Below are 23,671 nucleotides of genomic sequence, written 5' to 3'. Positions count from 1 at the left end.
CAAAGGTGATCTAAAGAACTGAGGCCTTGATGTTGCTCATTTAAGAAAAGAAGGGGAAATAGTGTTTTGGGGTCAGGATAACTTGGGAAGCAGTGGCTAACGGCTAAAGAATATTTAAGAAAAGCTTAATTTTTGGTTTAAGAACTGACTTGTGTTTTGAAATACCTGGCTTAATGAAGCAGAACACTGGCTTAAAGTTGAGGAAATGTTAATCAAAACCAAGTTGGGGAGGATTTACGTGTGGCTAACTGAATGACTTCTGACAAGCTGTTCTGGACCTGAGTTTGGAAACCCCCAGCTTACAAAGCCAGAATTTGAACATGAATAATATTTATTTCACTAGTCTTAAGCTAGCTGTGGAAGTTATGTTTTCACTTCACTTTCTTTGCTGGAACGCTTTTGCAGCATAGTTTATTGTGCTAGGCGCTGTACAGATCCAGAACAAAAGGTAGTCTTTACTCCAAAGATTTTACAGTGAAACCAGAAACTGTAGCGGGTTGTCCTATTGAGTGAAATCTTGATTAATCTATTAACATTAGTAGGACGGCTTCCTTTCTTTGATGAACTGCCTATCTACTGTAGGTTGAAGTACATGCAAAAATTTTGGTAGGATTGGTACCTAGGTTTAATGTGATGTCTAGCCATGGTTGAAAATTTAATATGTGAGGTGCTAAGGAGAAAGGGTTGAAATATCCAGTTGTGTATATCATGGTTGTAGTGTTTCTTAATTCTAAACATTTGTTACTGTTTTCATGAACAAGTTTGACTATTTCAGTTTTAAAATCATTTGGGAATTGGATGTAAATATCCCTGCTTCCATACCCCACACAGAAATGATCGCCAAAACTGGAAAATATCCCTCGTATTGTGGGTAACATGGACACTGACTCTCTGGGTACTCCAGGGCTCAAGCACCCACTGGAAAAAATTAGCAGACGCTCTGCTCCCATGAGCCATGGCCATGTGCTTTCAAATGTTAAAAAGCAAAACAAAAGAAAACAAAACCATGCTTTACTGGAAAAAGCAGAGCATTACTTCAGCCTGGCTCTGCAGTGTCTGTAAAGATCAGGTGCTTCAGCAGGGCTTTTTGGCACTTTTAGGGAAAGCTGATTCAGTCTGCTATTAGATAAAAGCACCAAAACCCCCCCTGCTAAAACGCCCAATCTTTACAGATGCTGCTATGCTGGGTTGCCAGTTCTGGGCACGCACAAGGCTCAGCAAGGAATGCACTGAGTTCAAAGTAAAGTTGCCAGGTTTGGGGTTTTTTTGTTTTGTTGTTTTTTTACGTCTGCAGGCACCGACTGACAAAAACCAAAATGGTGCCTATGATGGGTATCGCTTTCATGTAAATGTCAATCACTTAAACTTATTTCACATCTTTTTTAATCATATGAATATCTATTTTTACCTGTTTATGGCATATTAGTGTTGCTATTTTAATAATAGTGACTTTATTTGAAGTTAATCAACACTAATAAAACCACCAAATGAGATTTTCTCAATAACAAGAAAAATTAAGGGTATATAGTACTGCATATGACTACTTGCCTGTTTCAGTTTGCTGCAATAGCATGACAACAGATATAACAAGGCCTCGCACTGCTCTCATTGAAATCCATAGCAAAATTTCCTGTGTGGCAGATTTACTTTTTGAGGGTCCAGTCTTGCTAACATGATGTGCTGAGTGAAATGCTCCTATAGTTTTGATTCCTCCTCCCAAGAAAACATTCCTGTGCAGTATTATGGACCTAAAGGCAGCAACATTGCATAATGCTTGGAAACTAAGAAGTGGGACTAATTAGAAAGCAATTATAAATAGTTAAATTATTGCCTTTTTATTATTACTAACTTGCACAAATTGCATGAGTGAACTTAAGTCTTAATGGTCTGTAAATTGAAATCCTTAATACAATTGTTTTGGGGACAATTCATAAACTAGAATCCTTTTAAAAAAGGGTATCAAATTGGGGTCTAGACGTATATCTTTAGAGGTAAGTGTTTAGGATATCAACTTCAAAGGAAATAATTATACAGGAAAAAATCTAGACAGAGAGCTAATGCATCAGTAGTTCAGGAAAATGGGTTTTGTAAACTGCTTGATCCCCTGGTGTCAGTGTATCAAATGTGGTAGTTGAATTCACATTAGCTTTGATAACATCCCTTTAATTTACATCATTGTGCTTCATGATTGCAGTTTGCCACTTCATACCCAATCTCAGTCCTGCAATACCTAACTCATTGGGCCTGATCTGCTGCTGCCATGAACCATGTATAGTTGTTAACACTTGTAAATGGTAGCATTTTGCATAGTTTTCCCAGTTGTGGATGACTAAGTAAGGTGCAAGGGAGCAGAAAAAACAGGCCTGTTTTGCTTAAATATTGCTAGATTTTCATCTGCTTTGGCAAAGTTTGTCAGACTGCTAGAGGCAGTTTTCACACTGCCTCCTTTCTTTCTGATAATAGCTCTGTAACTTCTATTAATACATTTGCAAAGGTAATTTTTTCAGTAGTCTTTTCTTGTAGATGAGTATACAACTAATTTAATGCCATGCTTAAAATGTGCTAGTCGCAGGAATACCCTGTAGGTTACAGCTATATATGCCCTATAGTTTTCCTTTTTTCTCCCTTATGCCCGAGTCAGGAAATTGAGAAAGGCCTGGGGGATGCTTTTCAATATCAGACAGCTTTATATTTCTACTTGAGATAATTTTGTTTATAGTTACAACATTTTAAATATGGCCACAATATTCAGAATGCCTCAACTGAACCTGATACAGCCCGCATCTTGCTATATATAGTTTTAAGGTACACTTATTTTATTTAGAGTGCCTAACATAGGATTTTTATGTAATATTAAAATTGGAATTCTGTCTTTCTTTTGGGTTTTATTTTTAAATAATCTTTATAATAGCCTGTTTTTGGGAAAAGACTACTGTCTTTTGTTTCTGGATTTAACCAAGGGGTTGCAAATAAAGGAACAAAGAAGTTTCTTTATTCATGGTCTGAAGTCTTTGTTTGAGGAGACATTGTTTCAGTTTATAAGAGTTGTTTAGTGCACATAGATTGTTGGAAAGGCTGAAGGATTCCCAGGCACATAAGCATAGGCTTGTTAAAACCCAGTTATCTACTCAGCTGTCCATCCTGGATTTGTTTGTTTCAAGGATACGATGAAAGGCTAGTTATCATGTTTGCTTTGAGGTTACTTCTTACAGTAGTTTAAACATTTTTTTTAATAACAGAATAAGCTATAACATGATTTGAGGTATAAAGCTGAGGAAGGAGACAGATGGGATCATAATTATTTTAGATTTACCCGATCTTCCAAGTTTTTAAAGAAACTAAATGTCATTGTTACTTATAAATCTTAACACATACTTGACTGTCCTTTCAGTGCAGCTCCCTCTGTTTCCAGTCTCCTATTACATATTTCTTTGTCTTCCACTTTTTGTTTTTAAGCCTATTTTTTTTCTATGAAATGCAAGATCATTTAAGTAATTGTACTTAGCTGAGGTGCCCTTTATGTTGCAATTAAATCCAGTCCACAGTAGAAAGTTAATTGGAGGCAAACACACTTGACAACTAGAAGCCCTCTTACAGGTGCTTCCCCTAATGAAAGGTTCTATCTCATAAATGGATAGTAGACTAATTAAAAAACCGTATTGGAGTATGCTGACAGGTGTACTGTTTTGGTACAGCTCTTGAAATGAACTGGGATTAAGTAGATGTCGGCTCAGTTGAGCACTTAAACAACTTTCTCAGTAAGTGGTAAAATGTACTGGAAGTTGAAATGTTAACACAGGTATACTCCAATGAAAAGGAGACCATGGTAAACATACTTCCCCGTTCAGAGAAAGGGCCTCCAACATGCTAATATGCGTGGGTATGGTTAGAGTCCTATAAAACCTTCTGAGTGAAGTCAGTATCTTATTCTTCTGTGGTTGCAGACATGGCTTCTTTCATTTTACGTGCACATACATATAACAAAGTGACCAGTAGGATCTAGACTCACAAAAGGACTTGGGCATTGGAACACTAAATATCACAATGCCTCTCTTTTCAGGTGCTTGACTTTGGTCTTCATGAGAATTTAGGTTTCTAATCCCATTGAAATTACTGGAATTAGATGATTTAATATTTTGAGGATTTGGGATCCCTAGATTAGCTGCTGATGGGATCCCTAGATCTGGTTATAGATGAAGGTAAATTGCTTGTATGATGCATGGGGCAGTGGCTGGGCAGGAGGTGTTGGGTATTTCAGAATTTGGTTATTTCAGTGATTCATAGTGGCCAACTTCTGATCCGCAAGATGTCTAGAGTAGCCGTGAGGAAGTGCAGAAGGCACAACTGTTTTGCATTTCACTTTTTTTGAGGGTTTACACACCTAACTGAGCTGCAAAGAAGTGGCTACAACAGTTGGGATTCACAGCCCCACTCCCTTCTTGAGTTAAGAACCTAAGTTTCTTTCACCAACTGAGGAGGGATCATTCCTTCCCCTGCCTATGTATTTCTCAGTAGTTAATACTTTCCCAGGAAGTGGGAGACATGGGTTCCTGTGCCTGAGTGGGGTTTGCATTCCTCTGGCCCAAATTGCAGCTGAATGCCCTAATCTCTAGGCTTTTCTGTGATATGGGGCATTTCCCCATTTTGTTTCGAAATTGTGCCACCTTATCTGATGACTGTTTAATGTTAAATATATGAGCAGCCTTGGGTCTGCAGAGCAAACTCTTGCCCCATCTCCCTTCTTATTCCTTGAGCTAGAGCAGGGGTAGCTAAGCTGTGGCATGCGGGTAGCATTTGTGTGGCACTTGTCCTATCAAAGAAGGGTCAAGCAACACAGCAGAAGATCAGAAAGGAAGTACAATGCAGAGCAGCAAATGGGGTAGGGAGCACAGATCGGGAAGGAGAAAGCACTGCAGCAGATCAGGCAGGGGAAGAAACTGGGAGTGGCACTCAGGGAAGGAACAGGACTAGTTTGTGGCACACATGCTGATAAGGTTGACTCCCACTGGGCTAGCATTATGCTTTTTCTTTTTTTTTTAATTTTGTTTGTTTTGGTCCCCCCTGTGGCCCAAGGAATCCCAAATTCTACTTTTGAAAAATGGTCGTCTGGCTTCAGCAGGAGGGGTGGAACTTGTTTTTCTCAGTTTGGAAGAGTCTATTGCTTGATGTTCTCTCTTAAGAAGTGGGAAATGTGTGTTTGAGCACCCTCAAGCAAAGGAAAGAAATTAAACCTGAGCCTCTCCATGGGTGAGTAGTTTAACTGCGGGGGTTGTGAGGAGAGGGGGCTCCTCCTTTCTTTTTCAGCTATCCTTTTGTGGTTGTAGTGGATGCATTTTTGTAGTATGCTTGTTTTAGTAGCTGAACTGAATCTACTCAGTGTGCTTACTTGACTAGACCCCTAAAGGGAGAAAAGGAGAGAAGCTCCTAATTTTAAGGATCCCTATTTGAGTTGACTGTGAGAGATGAATCCAAATACTAAGCCTTCCTAGGATGGATTAAGTTTTGGGCATGTGCATAAGCAGAAATGTACTGTCAAAAATGTAGGTGTCTAAAGTTAGCACAAGAGAATTGTGCTCTTGGTGTTAGGTGGAAGGTATATGTTCAAATGCTTGTGTGGATCTGGGCCTAAGAGTTTACAGAAAGTGTGAAAGCTTTCAGCTACACATGTTTAGTTTGTTCCATGTAAACTTGAGTAGTGCTTTTTGTATCACTAAAATAAAAAAAAAAAACCCAGCCAAATGAAAGCTTATGCTAGATGGAATGCTTTGTGGTGTCTGATGACTGTGCCACAAGTTAACTTTTAAAACTTGCTTGAAATCAAAGGAGACACCTATAGAATGTTTAGGAAATGAGGTGGTTTCCAGTGTTCATTTTAAATGACCGTACTTTCAAAAAAGTGCAATTCTGCTTAATTTGGGGGCAAGAATGTTGTTTATATTTCAAAGAGTAAACTTCTCTGATTCGGTTGCTAACCTGTTGCTTTACACCACTTTAATAAGAAGCTACTAGTTTAACATTTCTTCCACATAAGATGGTGTTGGAAGTATTTGGCTTAGTGTAATACCTGTTTCAGTTATTATACATAGGTTCTATTGTAAAAATGTTGCTTTTTCTATATATAAAAACATATATATTTACCCATTGAGCTAATGCAGACTTGTAGAAAAGTACCCACAGCCCAATACACTCATCAGTGGTTGCATCTTTCTTCTCAAATATATTTATCAAGTGTATTTATCTATGGAAAAAGTTTGTGATCAGTTTTATGCAAGACTTATTTCCAGCGGAAGGAATATTTTTTGTTCCCTCTCCGATTTGTCTTTGCAGTCAACGACTGTTTTATGAAATGTTCAGTTGTTAGAAGAATCAAGATGTGTATTATTTAGATCTTACTAGACAAGTGGGATTTGTTCCTTCCATGTCAGTTATCAAAAAGATTAACCCTTTGCGCTCTGAGTTCTCATTGTAGCCATTTAGAAACAAAGAGGTTGTTTGTATACGAAAGTGGCAAAATGGGGGTGTATGCCAAGTGGAATGTTTCTCCCCTGAATGGGTTTGCAAATATTACATAAATTTTGTCTTGCATTTCAGGCACCAATAAAAGCAACTTGTGAAGGCATCTTATGTAAGACTGGATTTTCTGAAGATGTTTACAATGCAGTCATATCAAGGAGTGTACGCGAAGGACAGTCTCTTCTCAATGGTATTTATAAAAAGATGTTCCTGGTGTTTCATTTCTTGGGGGTTGGTTTGTTTGTTTTTAATTTATTATGTTTTCTAGCACTGGTCTGGAGTGTGTGTTTTTTAAATGCTTTTTCTTTCATCTGTGTTGAATAATAGTTTGTTTCTTTGTTTATGCAAAATACTGCTGTGGGACTTCAAGGAAAATTTGTTGACTTTAAAAAACATGTAACCCTCCCACTGGCAAGAACTTGAAAATACTTGAGTTCTAGCAAATCTTCCCTTGAATCTCCCTCCCATGTGCTTCTCGGCATAGAATTCATGTTTGGCTGCGTTTCTTAATATATTATCTCTCAATAATTGCTTTATTAACATGTCACCAGCCTGTATTGAGCAGTCAGTGGGGAGTATGGAAAAAGATTACTTTATTTTCCACTTGGTGACCTATGTAAAGACTGCAGTTATACCTGTTGCTTAATGTTCAGGATGACACTGAAGACTTTTCCCTACTATTCCATGAGGCATGCAGTGTTCTCAATTTGGGTCAGAAAAGGTGCAGAAAAAGCCGAGCTGTGGACTCGCACTGTGTGCACTAATCAATGCAATTTGCAGTTGTGTGGATTTAAGGGGAGCATGATGTATCCCTTTAAGAGATGTAGTAGTGTGCATGTTCTTCCTGAGCACTGGGACATGTGGAAGGCACTCTCCTGGGTAGTGTGGCTCTGCTTTGCCCTAGTGCATATCGATGCCAAAATGGCAGGGTGCCCAGATTGAATCTAACAAAGTCCAGATCGAACAGTGAACTCTGAAAAACACGGATGCAGAGTTCTTCATCTACATGCAGAATCCAACTGAAGCCATTTGGGCTCTACATAAGCACAGGGATCCTCAGGATTGGAGACTCAATATCAAGTTCTTTGTGTTTCTCTTCCAGCTTGCTTTTTCTTTTTAGCATTCAAGCCAGTGTATTTGCTGAGACATTATTAGTATGCAGAATTACTCCCAAATAGATGCATTTTAGTGGAGTTGTAATTATCCCTAGAAATCTAATATTTAAGAAATGTGTTAATTTTGCTCTTTTTAAGTGAGTATCAAAGAAATTGCTTTCCAGCTAATTTTAGAAGTGGTGGAGCTGACCAAGAAAATTGGTTTCAGGCAGTTTCACATACATCTTAAATTAGGACTAATTTAATTTCATTCTTTGTTTCTCTTCCATATCAATATGGCTATGCAGATCAAACCATTTAAATAAAGAGACCTTTTAAATTAAGCTGCAAAACAAATGGATTCTTGGGACCAAAAGCTTTAGTTTTGATTTAACATACTGTATGTAATTATCTCCTTTTAATTTATATTTTTACAAACTTACTTTTAACACCACAAAGCATCATGGATACTTGAATGAAGAACTGATCACCTTTAGAGTATTAGAACTTGAGTTGTTATTCTTCTGTTTCACTTCAAGCAAGTATATGCTGTTCATTACAGATTTATGTATTGATTTATTAAAAAGTAGAAGCTTAGAAATTATTGAAATAATTGAAAAAATGTTTTGGTACTAGTCTGGCAATTGGCTAGCAGTAAGAAGGTTTTGTGTTTTGTCTTTTTTTGCTTTTCATTCTCCTTCTCTTCCTATGCATGAATTAATGTTTTACAGTAGTACCCAGAAACTCCAGAAATAGAAACTATGAAGTCTGCTCTGCCTGCGTCATTCTCATCCTGTGCTAGTCAGTCTCCATGGATAGACTTTTTTCCTTTTAACATTTCCAGCCAGGTTTTTGCTCTTTATGATGATATTTTTAATGACTTTGAAGTGAATACCTGTTTACTAAGACTTGAAGTTAGGTACCCAAGTAATTTTTGTGTAGGTCATCTGATTATAGTGACTCTATCATTACCCTAAACTGGTCTTGATCAGTAGTTCTCTGTTAGTTTGAACTCAGACAGTAGGCAGGATAGAGTTGTACCTTGCAAACTGACTAAATTGGAAATGCATAAGCTTTCATAAGGAATAGTGTGCTTTGTCAGATGCTAGGAATGGACTGTCTACATAGTATCATAGTCATAGGACTTTCCTACTCATTAGCTGTCCCCATAATATTTCATTACTTTTTAACTGAATATAATATGTGAAGTAATATAGCTGATCTTCTCTTGAAAGATATTACAAATACAATATACAGTAATATTATTGTAGCCATGATGGTTGTTGAATCATCTGTATACTTGGGAGAGATTTCCATTTCAGTTATTAATTTTTTGCTCCCAAGCCAGTCTTCTAAAGGTTTTGTGCAGGTTTCCCTGAAGGACAAGGAATGTGAGGTTAGAGATGGAACACCTTTTCTGTAGAAAGTATTCTTCCACTAGGAGATGGTTTTTTTCCTGTCCTTTACCATTTTTCTGCAAGAGTCATTCTGGAGCATAGCTTACTAGGTTAGTTTCCATGAGGCTACTGGTACACAAAATGAGACATAATACATTTGGTGATAAGCACTGTAGGATGTATATATTCTGATAGTTTTGCTGTATGGAGTTTTGTTTGAAGTGATGGTGGAAGTATGTTGCCCGGCTTGGCATTTGCTGTTTGGGCAGGTTCCTATTCTGGTTGGTGCTTGTTGATTAGCATAGAGTTTGCTTCTGATGGGTTTGGCTATGTTGAGGGTTATATGAAAACTATGGGGTGTTGAGGGTTGTGAATATTTCCTTCAAGTTGTGATTCCTGTCAAGTATATTTAGTTATTGTGCAATGATCTTCCTTATAGGTTGCTGTGTGGTGTCATGCGACAACCAGGAGTGTGAGGTATTATATGTTTGTAAAAAAAATATTTGGGTGGCTTGTTCAAAGAGATGGTCTGTTTCTCTGGTAGAGTGTCTTTGTTCAGTAAAGTAAGGTAGGGCTGGAATAATGGTGTAGCTATGGTAGTCTAGAGAACATGTGAGCAACAAGAGGGGTTTTTTTTTAAATATTTTCTATTGGGATAACTATATAGTAGGGGGTAGAGGTACACTAATACATTGGTCTGATATTGGATTGGCACCTGATATAAAGAAAATTGTCTGGATCAGAAATCAGCCTGATGGGCCAATAATTTCGCCAATAAATGTCCCGTGATTTCAGCTTGAAGAGCTGTCCAGTTGGTAAGTCTGGTGCAGTAGAAGGGGCAGGGACCGGGCAGATCAAGGCCCCCGTGGTGAGGGAGGAGTGGGGCTGGAGCAGGGGCTGGGACAAGCACTGCCCGGGCAGGAGGGGTACAGAATGGAGCCATCATTTGGGGGCATGGGAATGGGGGGCAGCTCTCACCACTGTGCACTGCTCGTCCTGGAGCTGCTGGTCTGGTGGCTCCCACCGCTGCTTCCTCTGCTCGTCTCTGAGGGCATGGGGCACCAGTTTGTGCCCTCAGATCTGCGTGGGGTGAGCTGGGGATGCACCAAGCTCTACCTGGCAGGTTGGGGCTGGGCCTTGCTGTGCTCAAGGTGGGTGGTGGTAGTGCTGGGAGATGGACTGGAGGGAGCTACGGTGAATTTTGGGATGGCTGCAGCCCTACCGCTGTAGCCCCCTCCCAGTCCCACCCGCCCTGAGGGCAGCCCAGCCCAGCCCCTGCTGAGAAGAGCCTGCCCCACCCCACTCTGCATAGATCCAGGGCACATGCCTCCTCCTCCCTTCCCCCTATGCTCTCCCAGATGAGCGGTGGAAGCCACCAAATGAGTGGGTGACTGTTGGATGAGTGGCTCCTGGACAAGTGGTGCACAGTGGCAGGAGCCACCCCACCATCCCTGCATCCCCCGGATGAGCTACGTCTCTGTCCCAGCCCCACTCCTCCCTCACCACGGGGGCCTTGATCTGTCCTCCCTCCCCATGCCCCTTTCCTCCCCCTTCTCCTTCCACCCCACCAGACTTACCAGCTGGAGAGCTCTTCCAGCTGCCGGGCTGGTATTGAAAATAGGATTGGTATTGGCCTTAAAAATTGGCTATTGGTATTGGCCCCAAAAATCTCTATTGGTGCATTCCTAGTAGGGGGAGATGTTAGACAAGCGGTTGGGCCCAAATGCCTTTCCTCAGGTCTTGTCGTTTGCTTGCTATACATTACAACTTTCTTGATATGTATGGGCAGTTTATTAGTTTTGTGGAAAGAAGTACGTTGACCCATGATCTTTTCTTTTTTTTTTTTGGGTATATGGCTGTTTATAGGGTGATGTACTTACCTGTGTTAGTTTGTAAGGTGGTAATCTAGCCTGCCTTCTGCATGAGTTCAGACTAAGTAAATCAGAAAGAGGTGGCATAAGCTTTTGGAAGTAGAGGGTTTGCTTCATCAAATGCTTTCTGTTTATAGGGCCATCTGGATGTAGATTATGGCTTCTAGATAGTTGATATTAGTATTTCAGAGATAATTTGATAGAAGGATGGTAGATGAAATTAGAAAGAAGTAGGTATATCCAGATGTTCAGTTTAGATGATGAAAAAGGTATATAGGTATAGTGAAGGTTTTATGGTGCATTCTAAAAAGCCTTTTTTTTTTTTTCCAAGATGACTCACGGAGGGCTTGGTATATTGGGGAAAGCTATCTTTGTGTGGAGGCTGTACCCATGGTTTAGAGGCAGTGTTGGCTTATGAAGATAAATTTGTTGTGGGTGAAGCTAAAATGGATGAGCCACCTTTGAAGAGATTTTAGGCTGTATCTCCATATTTTCCAGATGTGAGGAAAGGTGTTTTTGCTCCCCAAATTGTCTTAACATTTCTTCCAACTATTCAGTCGTTCCAATAAATTATATGAATTTTAATGAAGCAGATATTTTGATGATGATGTTTTAGGGAAGAAGGAATAGAAAAAAGTACAAAGCATACAATATGTTTAATATTATGTGAGGAGCAGAATGAACTAGATTAAAAAAAGACTTGAGGAATTAATTACTGTAATCGTTATTCTTTTTAAAAATTCCATCATGCATACAACTTGTTGGCTACATGTAAACATGCAGTCCATCATTGTATAGCTTTGACATATATTTAGTTTTGCTGTCATTTTGAAATGCTGTTCTCAAAAGATTACTACCTGAGCTAGGTAATTTCTTGAAATATGCTTGCCTCTTGTTCAGAATAGTTCCCTCTTTATTTCCACAACATCTCCTAATGTATTTTTTCCCCATGGGGGTACAGAGGTATCACTGGGAACTGTTCGTCTGTATAAGCAATCTCAGGTAGCAGTCCAGTGTCCCACGCATATTTTCTTTATTCCCACTTCATTCATCTTACTGCAGTGTACTTGCAGCCCAGCTGCATAGAGCAAATTCATGGAATTCCACCCTGGCACACTCAGAAAAACTCGGTTTCTGGTGAATGGGGAAAAATGGAAAGGGGCACTGGGGAACAGGGAGGAGGAGGTTGTTAAAAAAAGGAAGAGTGAAATAATGAGATTTATTACATTAGAGGGAGGGAAAAAGGGGGAGAGAAGCAAAGAAATTCACGACATCGGTCATTGTGCTAGAGCACAGTGAGAGAGCAGGAGGAACCAATTGAGTATGCTACGGGGAAAAAAACACAGCAAGTTGCCAAGTCCAACAAAAAATCGGGCAGTGATTGGAATGAGTGGGACGTAGCTCTAAATTACGGGAAAGGCATTATTGCCTGCTTCTTTGGCATCTTGCCACTGATGTGCTGTTGCTCCCACGCTTCAGAAACATTTTAGGGTTACAGCATTTGCTGATTTGTGGCTTTTAGGGACTTTCAAAGAGTTATGTCTTGCATATCATGCCTCAGTCTTGCACATCCTTTTCAAGGTTTCAAGTGGTACAAACGTGGTGTTGGTGTTGGGTGCTTTTATCGCTTGCTAGTTAAAGTTTACTGCAGGTCTACATAGCTAATTCTGCTAAGTCCTAAGTATAAACACAAACTACTGCACCATGATTTTGGGCTCCCTTTTCAGTGGTGATGCACTTCTTTTACATAGATGTGATGTAGGAACCAGAATACTTCTGTAAACAATTAGTAAAATCTGTGATAATGAAACAGTATAAAGAGTCAGTCCCTTACATCAGTGGTGCTTAACCATTTTCTGTCACAAGCTGGGTGGGCAATGCCTGGTTGGTCTGTGGGCTGGTGTGGCCAGTGGTCCTGATCTAGTGCCCGGGGGAACATGACAGGCACCATCCGGCCATACAGAAGGGTGCAGGGGACAGCCTGGTTTTACAATTGTAGGGGATATGGCCCTGTGGGAGGAAGGAGAAGTGGCTTGGCCCCATTATGGGGAGGGGTCATGGCTGGGCCCCACCTAGCCCTGCAAGAGAAATTGTGGCCCAGTTCCTACCAGCTAAGTGGGGCTTGGGGTTTGTGAGTTTGGCTATGGAGGAGGGTGGCAGTGGAAGGAAGTTGGGTGCATGTGCCAGGGGATAGAATCTGGGTCTGGTATATGGAGCATGTATACTGCTTGCTTCTGATTTGGTGTATAGCTGTGGTTTTCAACCTGTGGTCCACAGAGGGTATACATATTGGTCAAGTAAGTCCCGTTGTGTGCATCAGTGCTGCTGGTTGTCACTGGATGTAAAATTTGTATCAGCATAAGCACCCACATTTTCAGGGGGAGTTGTCATCTACGTGGCTTTATTATGTGTAAAATTTTAGCCAATTGGAGCTAAATGAAAATACTGAATATTTAACTTTTTAAAGCTCCGGGTTACATTTTGTTTTACGTTTCACTGTGAAGTAAATGCTGAAAATGGAGGGTATGAAGAGAAGACATATTAGGTTCAGTGAGTTATACAAATATTGCATCAATTGAAGCTTATTTCTCTAGTGGAATACATGAATTTTAAATATTTCTGTCTCAAAAAAATCCTGAAAATAATATGCTGTTCCTGGTTTTAGCACAGTGGCTTATAGTAAATTTTGATATGGTGAAAATCTGTTTACAGAGAAATTGAATTTAATACAAATCCAGTAATGTTACAGTTTATTGTAGTTTGTTCATGCTGCATTTATCTGGGGGTTTTGCAGGTGGGAACTAATTTGCTTGCTGTATTCCAGTTTCCCTTTAACAGTATGAAGAGTGGCTCATAAGGATGTGAAATGGAGTGTCCTTGAGGGCTGAATTCTCTGTTGTGTCTAGTAAGCCCCAGGTGCAGCTCAACAGGGGACTGCAAAGTTTGTCGGTCTGTAAAGTCAGTCCCAGTTTTACTTTCCTAATATGATTTGGTGCAGTCATGGGGCTGCTTAAACTCTGCCAGCTAGTAATGATGCTTGAGGGGTTGCTATGACTTAGGATCACTGCAACAGATTCTCCAGGCCTGATCCCTTTGCTAGGGAAGGTTGGAAGGAATGGCTAGAGCAGAATTACGTGGAAGGGCAGGATAGAGAAGGCTGATGATCTAGCCATTTTAAGTGGGAAATGAGTGACAGAGAACAAGTGAGAGGGGAATCTTAAAAAAAGAAAAAAGGGTACTGGAACGAACAGAACGTGAATTCAAGTAAGCCAAACCGTGTTCACAGAATTCCTAAGTGAAACCCTGTTGAGTTCCACATTGTGTGTGTCATTATATATTCTGTTCTATCATTTAGGACTACAATGCATCTTTTGTTGACTTGTCATCTCTGTAGAAACCCAGAAGACAAAATTACTAAAGCATCATATTGAACTGATATTATAGGAAAAAACCTTGTATTACAGAAAATATTACCATACTAAATGTAAATGAATTCCAGTAGTAGCTAAATACTTACTGACTACATTAAATGCAATCATACTGTGCTACAGGTGCCAATCAACAAAACCAAATATATTTTGAGCTGCTTTTTAGTTCACCTCAGTTCAGTGAACCGGATTCATTCTTGGTGGCCAGGTTTTGTTCAGTCTTACGGCATTTGGCTGCCTGTGAGATGATAACTTTTTGAAAGCTATACGTGATTGATTCCAAAATTTCAGGAAATGTTCTAGGTACAACCTTATTGATTTTGATGGAATGTAGGTGTATAAAAAGAAGAGATGGGGTTACATGGAGCCCCTGTCAATTGTTTGTTGTGGTCTGCTAAACACCTCTTCACTATCTGTATCTGTGAAGTAGTGAAAGAATACTTTCCAGCATGGCAGTACTCAGCTGTCAGCTCTCCATCCATGCAGTTGCGTTTAGCATACTAGAACACCAAAGGATTTATATCCTAGAGGGCAGGAAGAACAGTGTGTGTTATGGGGAGAGTGTTTACAGCCCCTGGCAAGGGAAGGATGGAAGCATAAGCAGACGAACTTCTATGGCAGGAAATGAGAGTGATGGTGCAGGGTAGAGGCTGACAAATCCCTTGGCATGGGAGGGAATGGGTATCCCACTGTCGGGTGAGAGGGAGAACTGCAGTTGTATAGGGCACTGGAATGGATGGAGTTGAGGGGGAGGGTTGGAGGATCCTGTTGTGGAGTATGGGTGAGAGTACACAGCCCCCTGTCTTGGTAGGGAGAATAAAAGACCATAGAAAAGGAATATGGGAGTATTAAGAGCTCCTAGATTGGGCTGGATTGGTGGGAGTGTGGGTATTCCTGGGCTTCTCCCCAGGATTCAATACGGGCAGTTGCATATCGGTGTTATGCATCTGAAAGGAAATGGCAGGGGTCTAGGGAAACTCAGAAAAATGATTTGAATGTTTTTTGGAAATGGGTAATGTGAATGTAGTCATGAGAAACTGATCTTCTAGTCCTGACTGATGGAAGAACCCCTCAAGGCTATCCCTCTTCCCAATTTTATCTAATATTGCATGCATCTACTAGGAGACAGTATAGATTCAAATGGCAGCAGTACTCGTATATCTGTCCCATCTTTGCAGCCAGCAATAACATCAAGATGTCACATTTGGTAGAGGCTACCTTCCATGTTACCAGTACAAAAAACCCTCCTGTTTCATTAGTATGACTAGGAAATCTAGGGAACTCGCTATTTGGTCAAGATTGGAGCATGCACAAGGAAGAACTGCATGAAGATCAACTCTAGCAGAATGGAAGCTACTCTTCTAGACAAAGGAAAAAGAGCTTGAAGGCAGTGTAGTCATGATTTGGCTTTCGCTGATCAAGGATATATATTCTCACTAATTGTTGTAAGTTTGCAATTTTGGATTCTGAACTAAACTGAAAATCTTACACAGCAGTCAGAATTATATAGGAAAGTGTTGATTGTCCTTACTAATGATGACTTAGCTTCAGTAACACAGGTTTTTACCTCAGTTCTTGCTTTGTTTATTTATACAGTTATCTGATGGGAAGGAATCTCAAGAGCCAGCCCCTTCCACAAATGCAGGGTCATTGCCAAAGTGCAGGGATGCAGTCAGGAAGGCCAACCATACAGAAGCGCTACTTCACTGTCATGGCGGCTAGGATCTGGAACCAACTTCTAAGTGAAGTGATGCAGGGGTCTTTAAGAGGAGGCTAGATGTACACCTTGCTGCGGTCGTTTGACCCCAGTACTCTTTCCTGCCATGGCAGGGGGTCAGACTTGATGATCTGCTCAGGTCCCTTCCGACCCTAGAAACTATGAAACTATGAAATGCTTATCCAGCCTCTTTTTGCAAACCTCCATTGAAAGATTACAACTTCTCTAGGCAGCTCATTCCATTTCCATACTGTTCAAATAGTAAGGAAGGTTTACTTGTTTTGTTCTGTCTTTTTTTCTAAGATCAAATGTAAATAGACTTTGCTTCAGAATAAACCCACTGCTCTGTGCCTTACCCCCTGCAGTTGTTTTCCGTTTTTATAGCAGCCTTTCAAATATCTGAAAACTGTTATCATGTTTTCCACCTTAATCTCTTTTTCTTCAAACTAAACATGCCTAGTTCTCTCAACTTTTTCTTGTACTTCTTACACTATATCCCTTTACCATCTTCCTTACTTTCCTCTAGATCCTCTTCAGTTTCACTACATGCTTCTTAAAATGCAAAGCTCAGAAAATAATACATTACTCCAACTGAGTCTTAACCAGTGTTTTGTAGTGGTATTATCTCTTCGTGCATCTTATATATATACTGCTCATCCAGATCACTTGCTTTTTTTTGTGACTTGGTGTTGTGTCTGTGATTCAACAAAATAGGGCTGTCCAGCATCTGAGTGGCTGGGGGCTGCATGCTATGCCTTGAGCCCTGTCCCTACCCTTGCTGCATTGCACTATATGCTCCCTCTCTGTGAACTATGTGTGCCCTGCCCCACCCTCTACATCATGCACTCGTTGAGCTCCCAGCACCTACCTTGGCCCTGGGGTGGGGGAGCAGGCAACAGAAGCAGGAGGAGGGAGAGAGAGCCTGGAGACTGGTAGCAGTATGTAGAAAGCAGTTGGAGGAGTGGTGCCTGGATCAGGAGTTTGAGCGCTGCAGATTAACCCCATCAGGGGTCAAATGTAGCCCATAGGCCTCTAGTTAGACAACCCTACAGCAAAACACCCAGATCCTTGGCAGTGTTGCTGGTTAGTCAGTCAACTCCCACTCTATTTGTGAATTTAGTCTTTCTTCCCTTGGTGCGTGCAGCATGTCTTTGAATTTCATTTAATTCTCTCTAGTCCAAGTCTCCAGTTAATCAAGTTCTTTCGGAATTCTATAATCTAAACCTCCGAAGTGTTTGCAAGCCGTCTTAATTTTCTGTCATCTGCAAACTTGGTTAGGAAGTGCTTTAATCCACGTAATTAATAAAAATGCTAACAGCACTGGACCTCAGAACAGACTCCTGTGGAACGCTACTTGAAACCTTCTGCAATTCTAACATTGATCCATTTATAGTTACTCTTTGCTTGTGGTTAACCTGTCAATTATATATATATCCACCTAATGATAGTAATTCTGTGTAGCCCACACTTCCTTAGTTTACTTATAAAGTATCAAATGAGACTGTATCAAAAGTATTTTTAAAATCCAGGTGTATTAAGTTCATTGCATTCGCTCCATTCACCAAGCCCCTGTCAAAGAAGGCTGTCAGCTTGGCTTGGTTTGGCATAACGTAGGTCTAGCAAATCCTGTTGGTTGCTACTGATCATCCCCTTCTCCTCTACCTGTTTAAAAATTGATGGTTTAATGATTTTGCTCCAATAACTTCCCAGGTATTGCAGTCACCCTGGCTAGTCTATAATTTTCTATATTTTGAGTTCCCCACCCCATCTTTTGTTTAAAAAAAAAAAAAAAAAAAAAAGATTGGCACTATGTTAGCCCTCCTTTAGTCTTTTGGAACATGACCTGTTTTTCACAACTTCACAAATTATTGCCGAGGACTCAGATTTCAGATCTTTTAGCCTGCTCCTTTTTAATCCTCAGATGAATTTTGCCAGGCTTGCTTATTTCACATTCTTACAGATTTTTCAACAGTTTTGTGACAGACTATTTTGAGATTATGTTCTTCCACTTGTCAGCTTCTTTGTGTATATTAATTTTGTTAACTGTTTGGTTACAATTTGGTGAGATCTTGTAAAGACTGGGGCAAAGTAGTCTGTGAGCAGTCCTGCCTTCTGTATCTTTTGTTAATACATTCACACTTGCTATTGAGTAATGGATCCAAAGTTTTTTGTTCTGCATTTTTGTTTCTGGCGTATTTATAGAACCCCTTCTTATTGCTTTTAGCATCTCTTGCCAGTTGCATCTCATTTTTGGTTGTACTTTTCTGATTTAGTCACCCCATCTTCTTGTTATTCCTTGGTATATATGTACTTAATGATACACCCTTCCTTTCATTGACTATGTTTTTCTCTCGATTTTTTTTGAGGCAGCTAGGAAGCTCTGTGTGTAGTCACATTGATCTTTTTATCTTTCCACCATGTTGGAATAGCTTCTTATTGAATTTCTGATATACCGTGTCCTTTATCAGCCCTCCTGGACCTCTTTATCCTTCAATCTTGTGTACCTATGGGATCTTACCTACTCTTTCTCTGAATCTGCCAAAGACTGCCCTTTTGAAGTTCTGCTAATCTCTTGTTTTCCTGTTCTAAGGATTGTGAATGCTATCATACTATGATCACTGCCTCCCAAGTTTTCTCTTCTCCCTTGCTGAGTAGAACAAAATCCAAGATAGATGACCCCCTACTTCTATCCTGAACTTTCTGAAAGAGATTTGTCCTCTAAACATGTCTTATGTTTTGCTGTATTATTCATCCAGCAGGTATCAGGGAAGTTAAATCCTTCATTAGACATACAGACTTAGTTTTTTATAATATTAGAATATGTAGAAGTCTGTCTGTCTGTCTGTCGCACTTTGCTCTCACTCTCACTCTGGCTGACGGAAACAGCCAATCAGAGTGCTCCAAGCATGGGTGAGCACTGCCATGATTCTGAAGTTGCACTGAGGACCAGACAGGGTGTGGGAGCCAAGTCCAGGGCTGGGCTCGGCTCCCACACCCTGCTCCCTGCAAGAGGCAGAACAGCAGCAGCATGGGGCATTAGGTGGTAGCACTCCATCCCAGCCCTCTCCTTCCCCCACCCCTCCATACTTGATGGACAGTTGGCTAGTGTGCGCGTAAAGGGGCTTAGTCTGTCCGTCTGTCTGTAACGCTCTTGGGGGGCATGGCTCCAGCCAGTGCTGTGCGTGGGGCAAATTGCCCGTCAAGAATGACGGTGGGGCAGGGGGGTGGTGTGGGGCCAGATGTGGAGCTGGAGGGCGGGGGGAAATGATGGCAGGGGCAGAGTGCCACCATGACGGAGGGGATGGAGCGGGGGTGGGGAGCGTGAGGCCAGCAGCACTGGCCTTGCACCCCTGCTCAGCCCCAGTTCTTGGAGGCAGCAGTTGCTTGGGAAGATGGCTGAAGGGGATGGTGGGGACAAAGTGTGACAGTGGAGTGGTGCCATGACAGAGGGGATAGAGGTGCGGGCAAGGCCAGCACCACTGGCCTTCACCTCTTCTCCCCTCCCGCCCCTTTCTGTTGTCATTCTTGATTGTCAATTCGTTAGTCATTCAAAAGTTCTTTTTATTTGAAGAATGTCCCATCCTTCTCTCCTTACTGACTTGACAGCCTACAGCAGACTTCCCCTCCCCCCATGACATCACTCTTGTTCTTTTCCCTCTTCTTTTTCACCAACATGCCCTGGGAAACAAACAGAGATATTCTTGACTTCTCTAATCTGTTGCCACCTTTTTCCTCCAATGCTATCCTTCCCAACTGTGTGAGTGAGTGTGCATGCATGCACTCACTGCTGTTATCCACCAAGCTTCTATAATGCCATTTATTTGGGCGTGAAGACATCAGTCATGAATAAGTTGCAGCTCGTATAACATGAAACCGCCATTCCACTGGAACTTGAGAAGCTACACTAGTTGCCACTGATATGGCAGTCTTGCTGCAAGCTAAGTGAATCAGTAATAGACCATCCCTCCCAAATGATTCCTGGACTATTATGCTGCAACTGATTTTCCAAAGGGAAATTTGAGAGACAGCTTTTTATCAGTCAGTTATACAGCTGCTACTTTTTTTGGATTTGGACCGTTTCCAAGCATCCTGTCCCTTCTTACCTGCCCCAAACCTGGAAATATGCCTATGACATCTCTTCAGGGCATCTTGCCTGCCACTGCTCTCAAGACCTTGGTCTCTAGCGTGCTTGTGAGTAATGGTTGGAGATCACTCTGAAGCAGCTTCACAAGCATATTTTCAAGTTTTGTATACATGAGTAGGCAAGGGCATGCTCTGGAATGCCACTCTCAGGATGTAGCCATGCCCTTTGGCCTCTGATAGTGAGGTGAGATCAAAGTTAGTGAAGGCCTCTGTCCTTGACATCTCTGCAGAGAAATTCATGTTTTAGTATTGGGATCTGTTGTAAAAGGCATCCTAACCTACATGAAGAAAACCAAAGGTTTGATTAATGTTACTAGTATATTACTGACAAGGGCTTGATTTGTCTCTTGGTCCTTTGTGGTGCAAATTGAAATTACACCAGCCAGAAATTTTCCATGGTGAACTTCCTCTGTGAATAAAGCATTTCTAACTTAGCTATCTCTACCAAAAATAGGTCTCTCTCACCCACATTACTTCCCCTCTGTCAAAAATCAGCCTCCTAGCCTACAGGGAAGAGGGCTTGTTGATGGAAAAGGGTGCAGGAAAGGGTAAAAGGAGTGTGTCAAGAGCAGAAAAGGAAGTTGTGGCAGAGTGAAGCTTCACTATAAATATGCCTGTCCAGTATTAGATAATATCACTCTGAAACAAGAAATATTATAGCTTTTGTAACTGAGGTGGTATAGCCAGAGACAGTCAGTGTATCACTGTACTCTAGAAAATGTGGGTATGCTGTTTTTGTTCCAGGGGTACTATATACTTGGGTATCTGCTGCCTTGTTCTGTATACGTGATATCCTATGTTTTTATTTATTTATTTTTAAGTTCAAGGTCTTCTGCCATTGGCTGCACCTCCTTCCTCACCAACTGTTTTTTTTTTTTATGCCAGGGCCATACAATTGAGGATTTGAAAGCCATGAATGACTCCTTTTCGATAGTGTGTGCCTCACTGCTTGGATGTGTTGGAGACCTGAATATAGATTTCATATTGGTTGCAAATAACAGTAGTCAATGTAGTTCGTTTATAAGCCTGGCTGCAGATCGTCTCTGAGAGCCAGGGCACCTAGTTCCATCGTTTAATTTGGCTCGCTCCCCCTGTTGGCATGGCTCTGGGCAAAATGAAGATGGAGAGGAGCAGCTGAATGGAGATGACCTGATTCTTGTCATTTTCAAAGTCGCCTACAGGGTTCTGAAATCAAAGCAGAAAAATTCAGAAAAGTCACTTATGATTTGCTATAGTTTGGCAAAACTGTGACCAGTAATAGAAATTATGGCCATCTCTGCCTGAAGACAAAGTCTTCTAGGAGGAAGCTTGTTCTTGCAGTGTATGATCATTGTAACTATGAAGTCTAGATTTCATTCTGGTTTTAAAAGTAAGTGTAAATTCTAAAGACATTGATCTGAATTATTCCTGCTTGTTGTAGGCAGGCAGTTTTCTTAAGCCTTATGTGCAAGTTTTCAGCTTAATGGATTTTTAAAGGGGCAAGTTATGAGTCCTTAAAATGCATCATTTGTAATCTATAAGATGACAGAGTAGCAATACAATCTGTTAAAGTGTTTTAAAATTTTGATTCTATGCTGTTTAAAATGTGAAGTAAATATACACTAATTGTTTTGAGTGGAGATGAAGATAGCATTTGAAGGCTGTTTATAAAGGATTTGGTTACTTTCTATAATGGGCTCAGTGATGTTCTCTAATTAGCTTGAAAATTGATACACAAATACAAGTAAACTGGCAATTGGATGCAAAGAAAACATCCATGTAAACAGACTATTGGTTTCTGCACTTAACAGACCCATGTCAAAAATTAAATATATATAAGCTTTGGTCATTCCCGGTGAGGGATTGTTTTTAAGAATGGTATAGGGGATAAGTAAATATACTTGTCCAGTGCTAGATATCACACTGAAATAGGAAGTATTATAGCTGTGTTAACCAAAGTGTTATAGCCAGCGATGGTTAGCATGTCAGTGTACTCTGGAAAATGTGACTAAGCTGTAGAGAGCAAGGCAGCAGATTCCCAAGTATACAGTATCTCTGGAACTAGTGGAAAGTCTTGTTTGTTTTGTTTTCCCCTTCCACTTTCTTGGGGAAAACTATCCTTATCACAAAATCTACCATCTATTGCATAGGAGAGCTGATGCTCATTCAATTGTTTCACTGTATTTAGTGGGCAGCCAAAGTACATGCATGAGTAAGGGTCACTTATAGCAAAGTATCCAGAATTGAATAAGGGCTGTGACACTTCAGTTATCTAGAATAAGAAAAGACTGAAAGGAAATGGAATGTAACTATTTTCCTTGAAAGGAATATAAAGCTGTGTCAAAAGTTGAGGTCCTTTGAGGCAGCAATGTGGGGAAGCGGGAAAGTATATCTGGAATATTCGGTCCTGAATCTGCATGTGGTTATTAGGTTTATTTTAAATGAAAAGCAAGCTTATTGAGTAGGAGGATAGAAATTCTTGCCCTGCTTAAATACAAATTAAGCTAACCAAGCTCAATATGTTTAAAGTCCTAAACTTTCAGGTATTACAGCAGCAGTTTGAATTCTGGCTCTGCTACCCTGTATTAATGCTATATGCTGCCTGCTTGTAGGTTAATCATGTAACTTCTTTTATGGGCTGTAAGAGAACTGATATTTTGGTTGACTAAAAGGAAAAAGTGTTGTGTTGCTCTCTTGATTTGCAGAACTGCATATCATGGTTTGGCAACAGTTAGGGGTTTAGCTGGAACTGATCAATAAATTCAGAACCCTTTGTTTAGTAAGATCGATATTCTGTAATGAAGTCTGTGCTCCAATTCCCTGCTAGGGACACTGCAGGGGATAGTAAGGTGTCTGTTTTTCTGTTATAAAGCACAATGAAAATGATGATTGAAGTTTTTTCCTATTATACAAGGATTGAACTACACTTCTTATTTTCCTCCATACAAATGCCCTAAATCCTCTAATGCAAACTCTAAATAGCTTGTGAAATGAACTCCACATATTTTTGTTGTTGTTCAGAATGAATGTGTCGTGACAAACTGATAACCATCCTAGTGTGGTGTCTGCTTTTTTTCTTTTTCTGTCTTTAAGTTAAAACCCAATGGAATCCATATGGAGTTTGATTTTTGGTTCCTTCATGTTTTTGTCAGGGTTAGAGTGGATAACATTTAATTTTTCCAAATAAAAATGAATGGTAATAGGCATAGGAAATAAGTATTGCCTGGGGAGGATTTAATATAGTTCCTTACTTTTTAGCTATGGCCTCTCAACTGATCAGGGCACGCTTTTGCTTAAAAAAAAACCTTAGGAATGCGGATGATGTGAGGACTTTGTATGAGCCTGATAGCACCCTCAGCCATATGTCTATTGTGTACATGTCTACATTGAATTGGATTGTCCTAGATGCTCTGCAGTGATACCATTCCTTACCCACTTGTTCTTGCCCTGCAGGCACCTAATTCCAAAACCGTAATGTAGTTTGTCTCATAAGTATGCCAGACATTAAGTTCCTGTGGAAGGATTGGAG

The 23,671-nt window shown here is 40.5% G+C and overlaps 1 protein-coding gene across 1 annotated transcript in view; it reads left to right on the top strand.

The window, feature by feature from the left end:
• Positions 1 to 23,671, top strand: part of CDH2 (cadherin 2) — a 190,546-nt gene that overhangs the window by 5,919 nt on the left and 160,956 nt on the right. The window contains exon 2 of the mRNA XM_090039866.1: positions 6,592 to 6,703. Within this exon, the coding sequence (XP_089895992.1) occupies positions 6,592 to 6,703 (112 nt within the window). The remainder of the gene's footprint in view (positions 1 to 6,591; positions 6,704 to 23,671) is intronic.

Source organism: Crocodylus siamensis, chromosome 3 (assembly GCF_052110815.1).
Source record: "Crocodylus siamensis isolate JL-2025a chromosome 3, ASM5211081v1, whole genome shotgun sequence".
Lineage (NCBI taxonomy): Eukaryota > Metazoa > Chordata > Crocodylia > Crocodylidae > Crocodylus > Crocodylus siamensis.
This window is presented reverse-complemented; position numbering and strand designations above follow the sequence as displayed.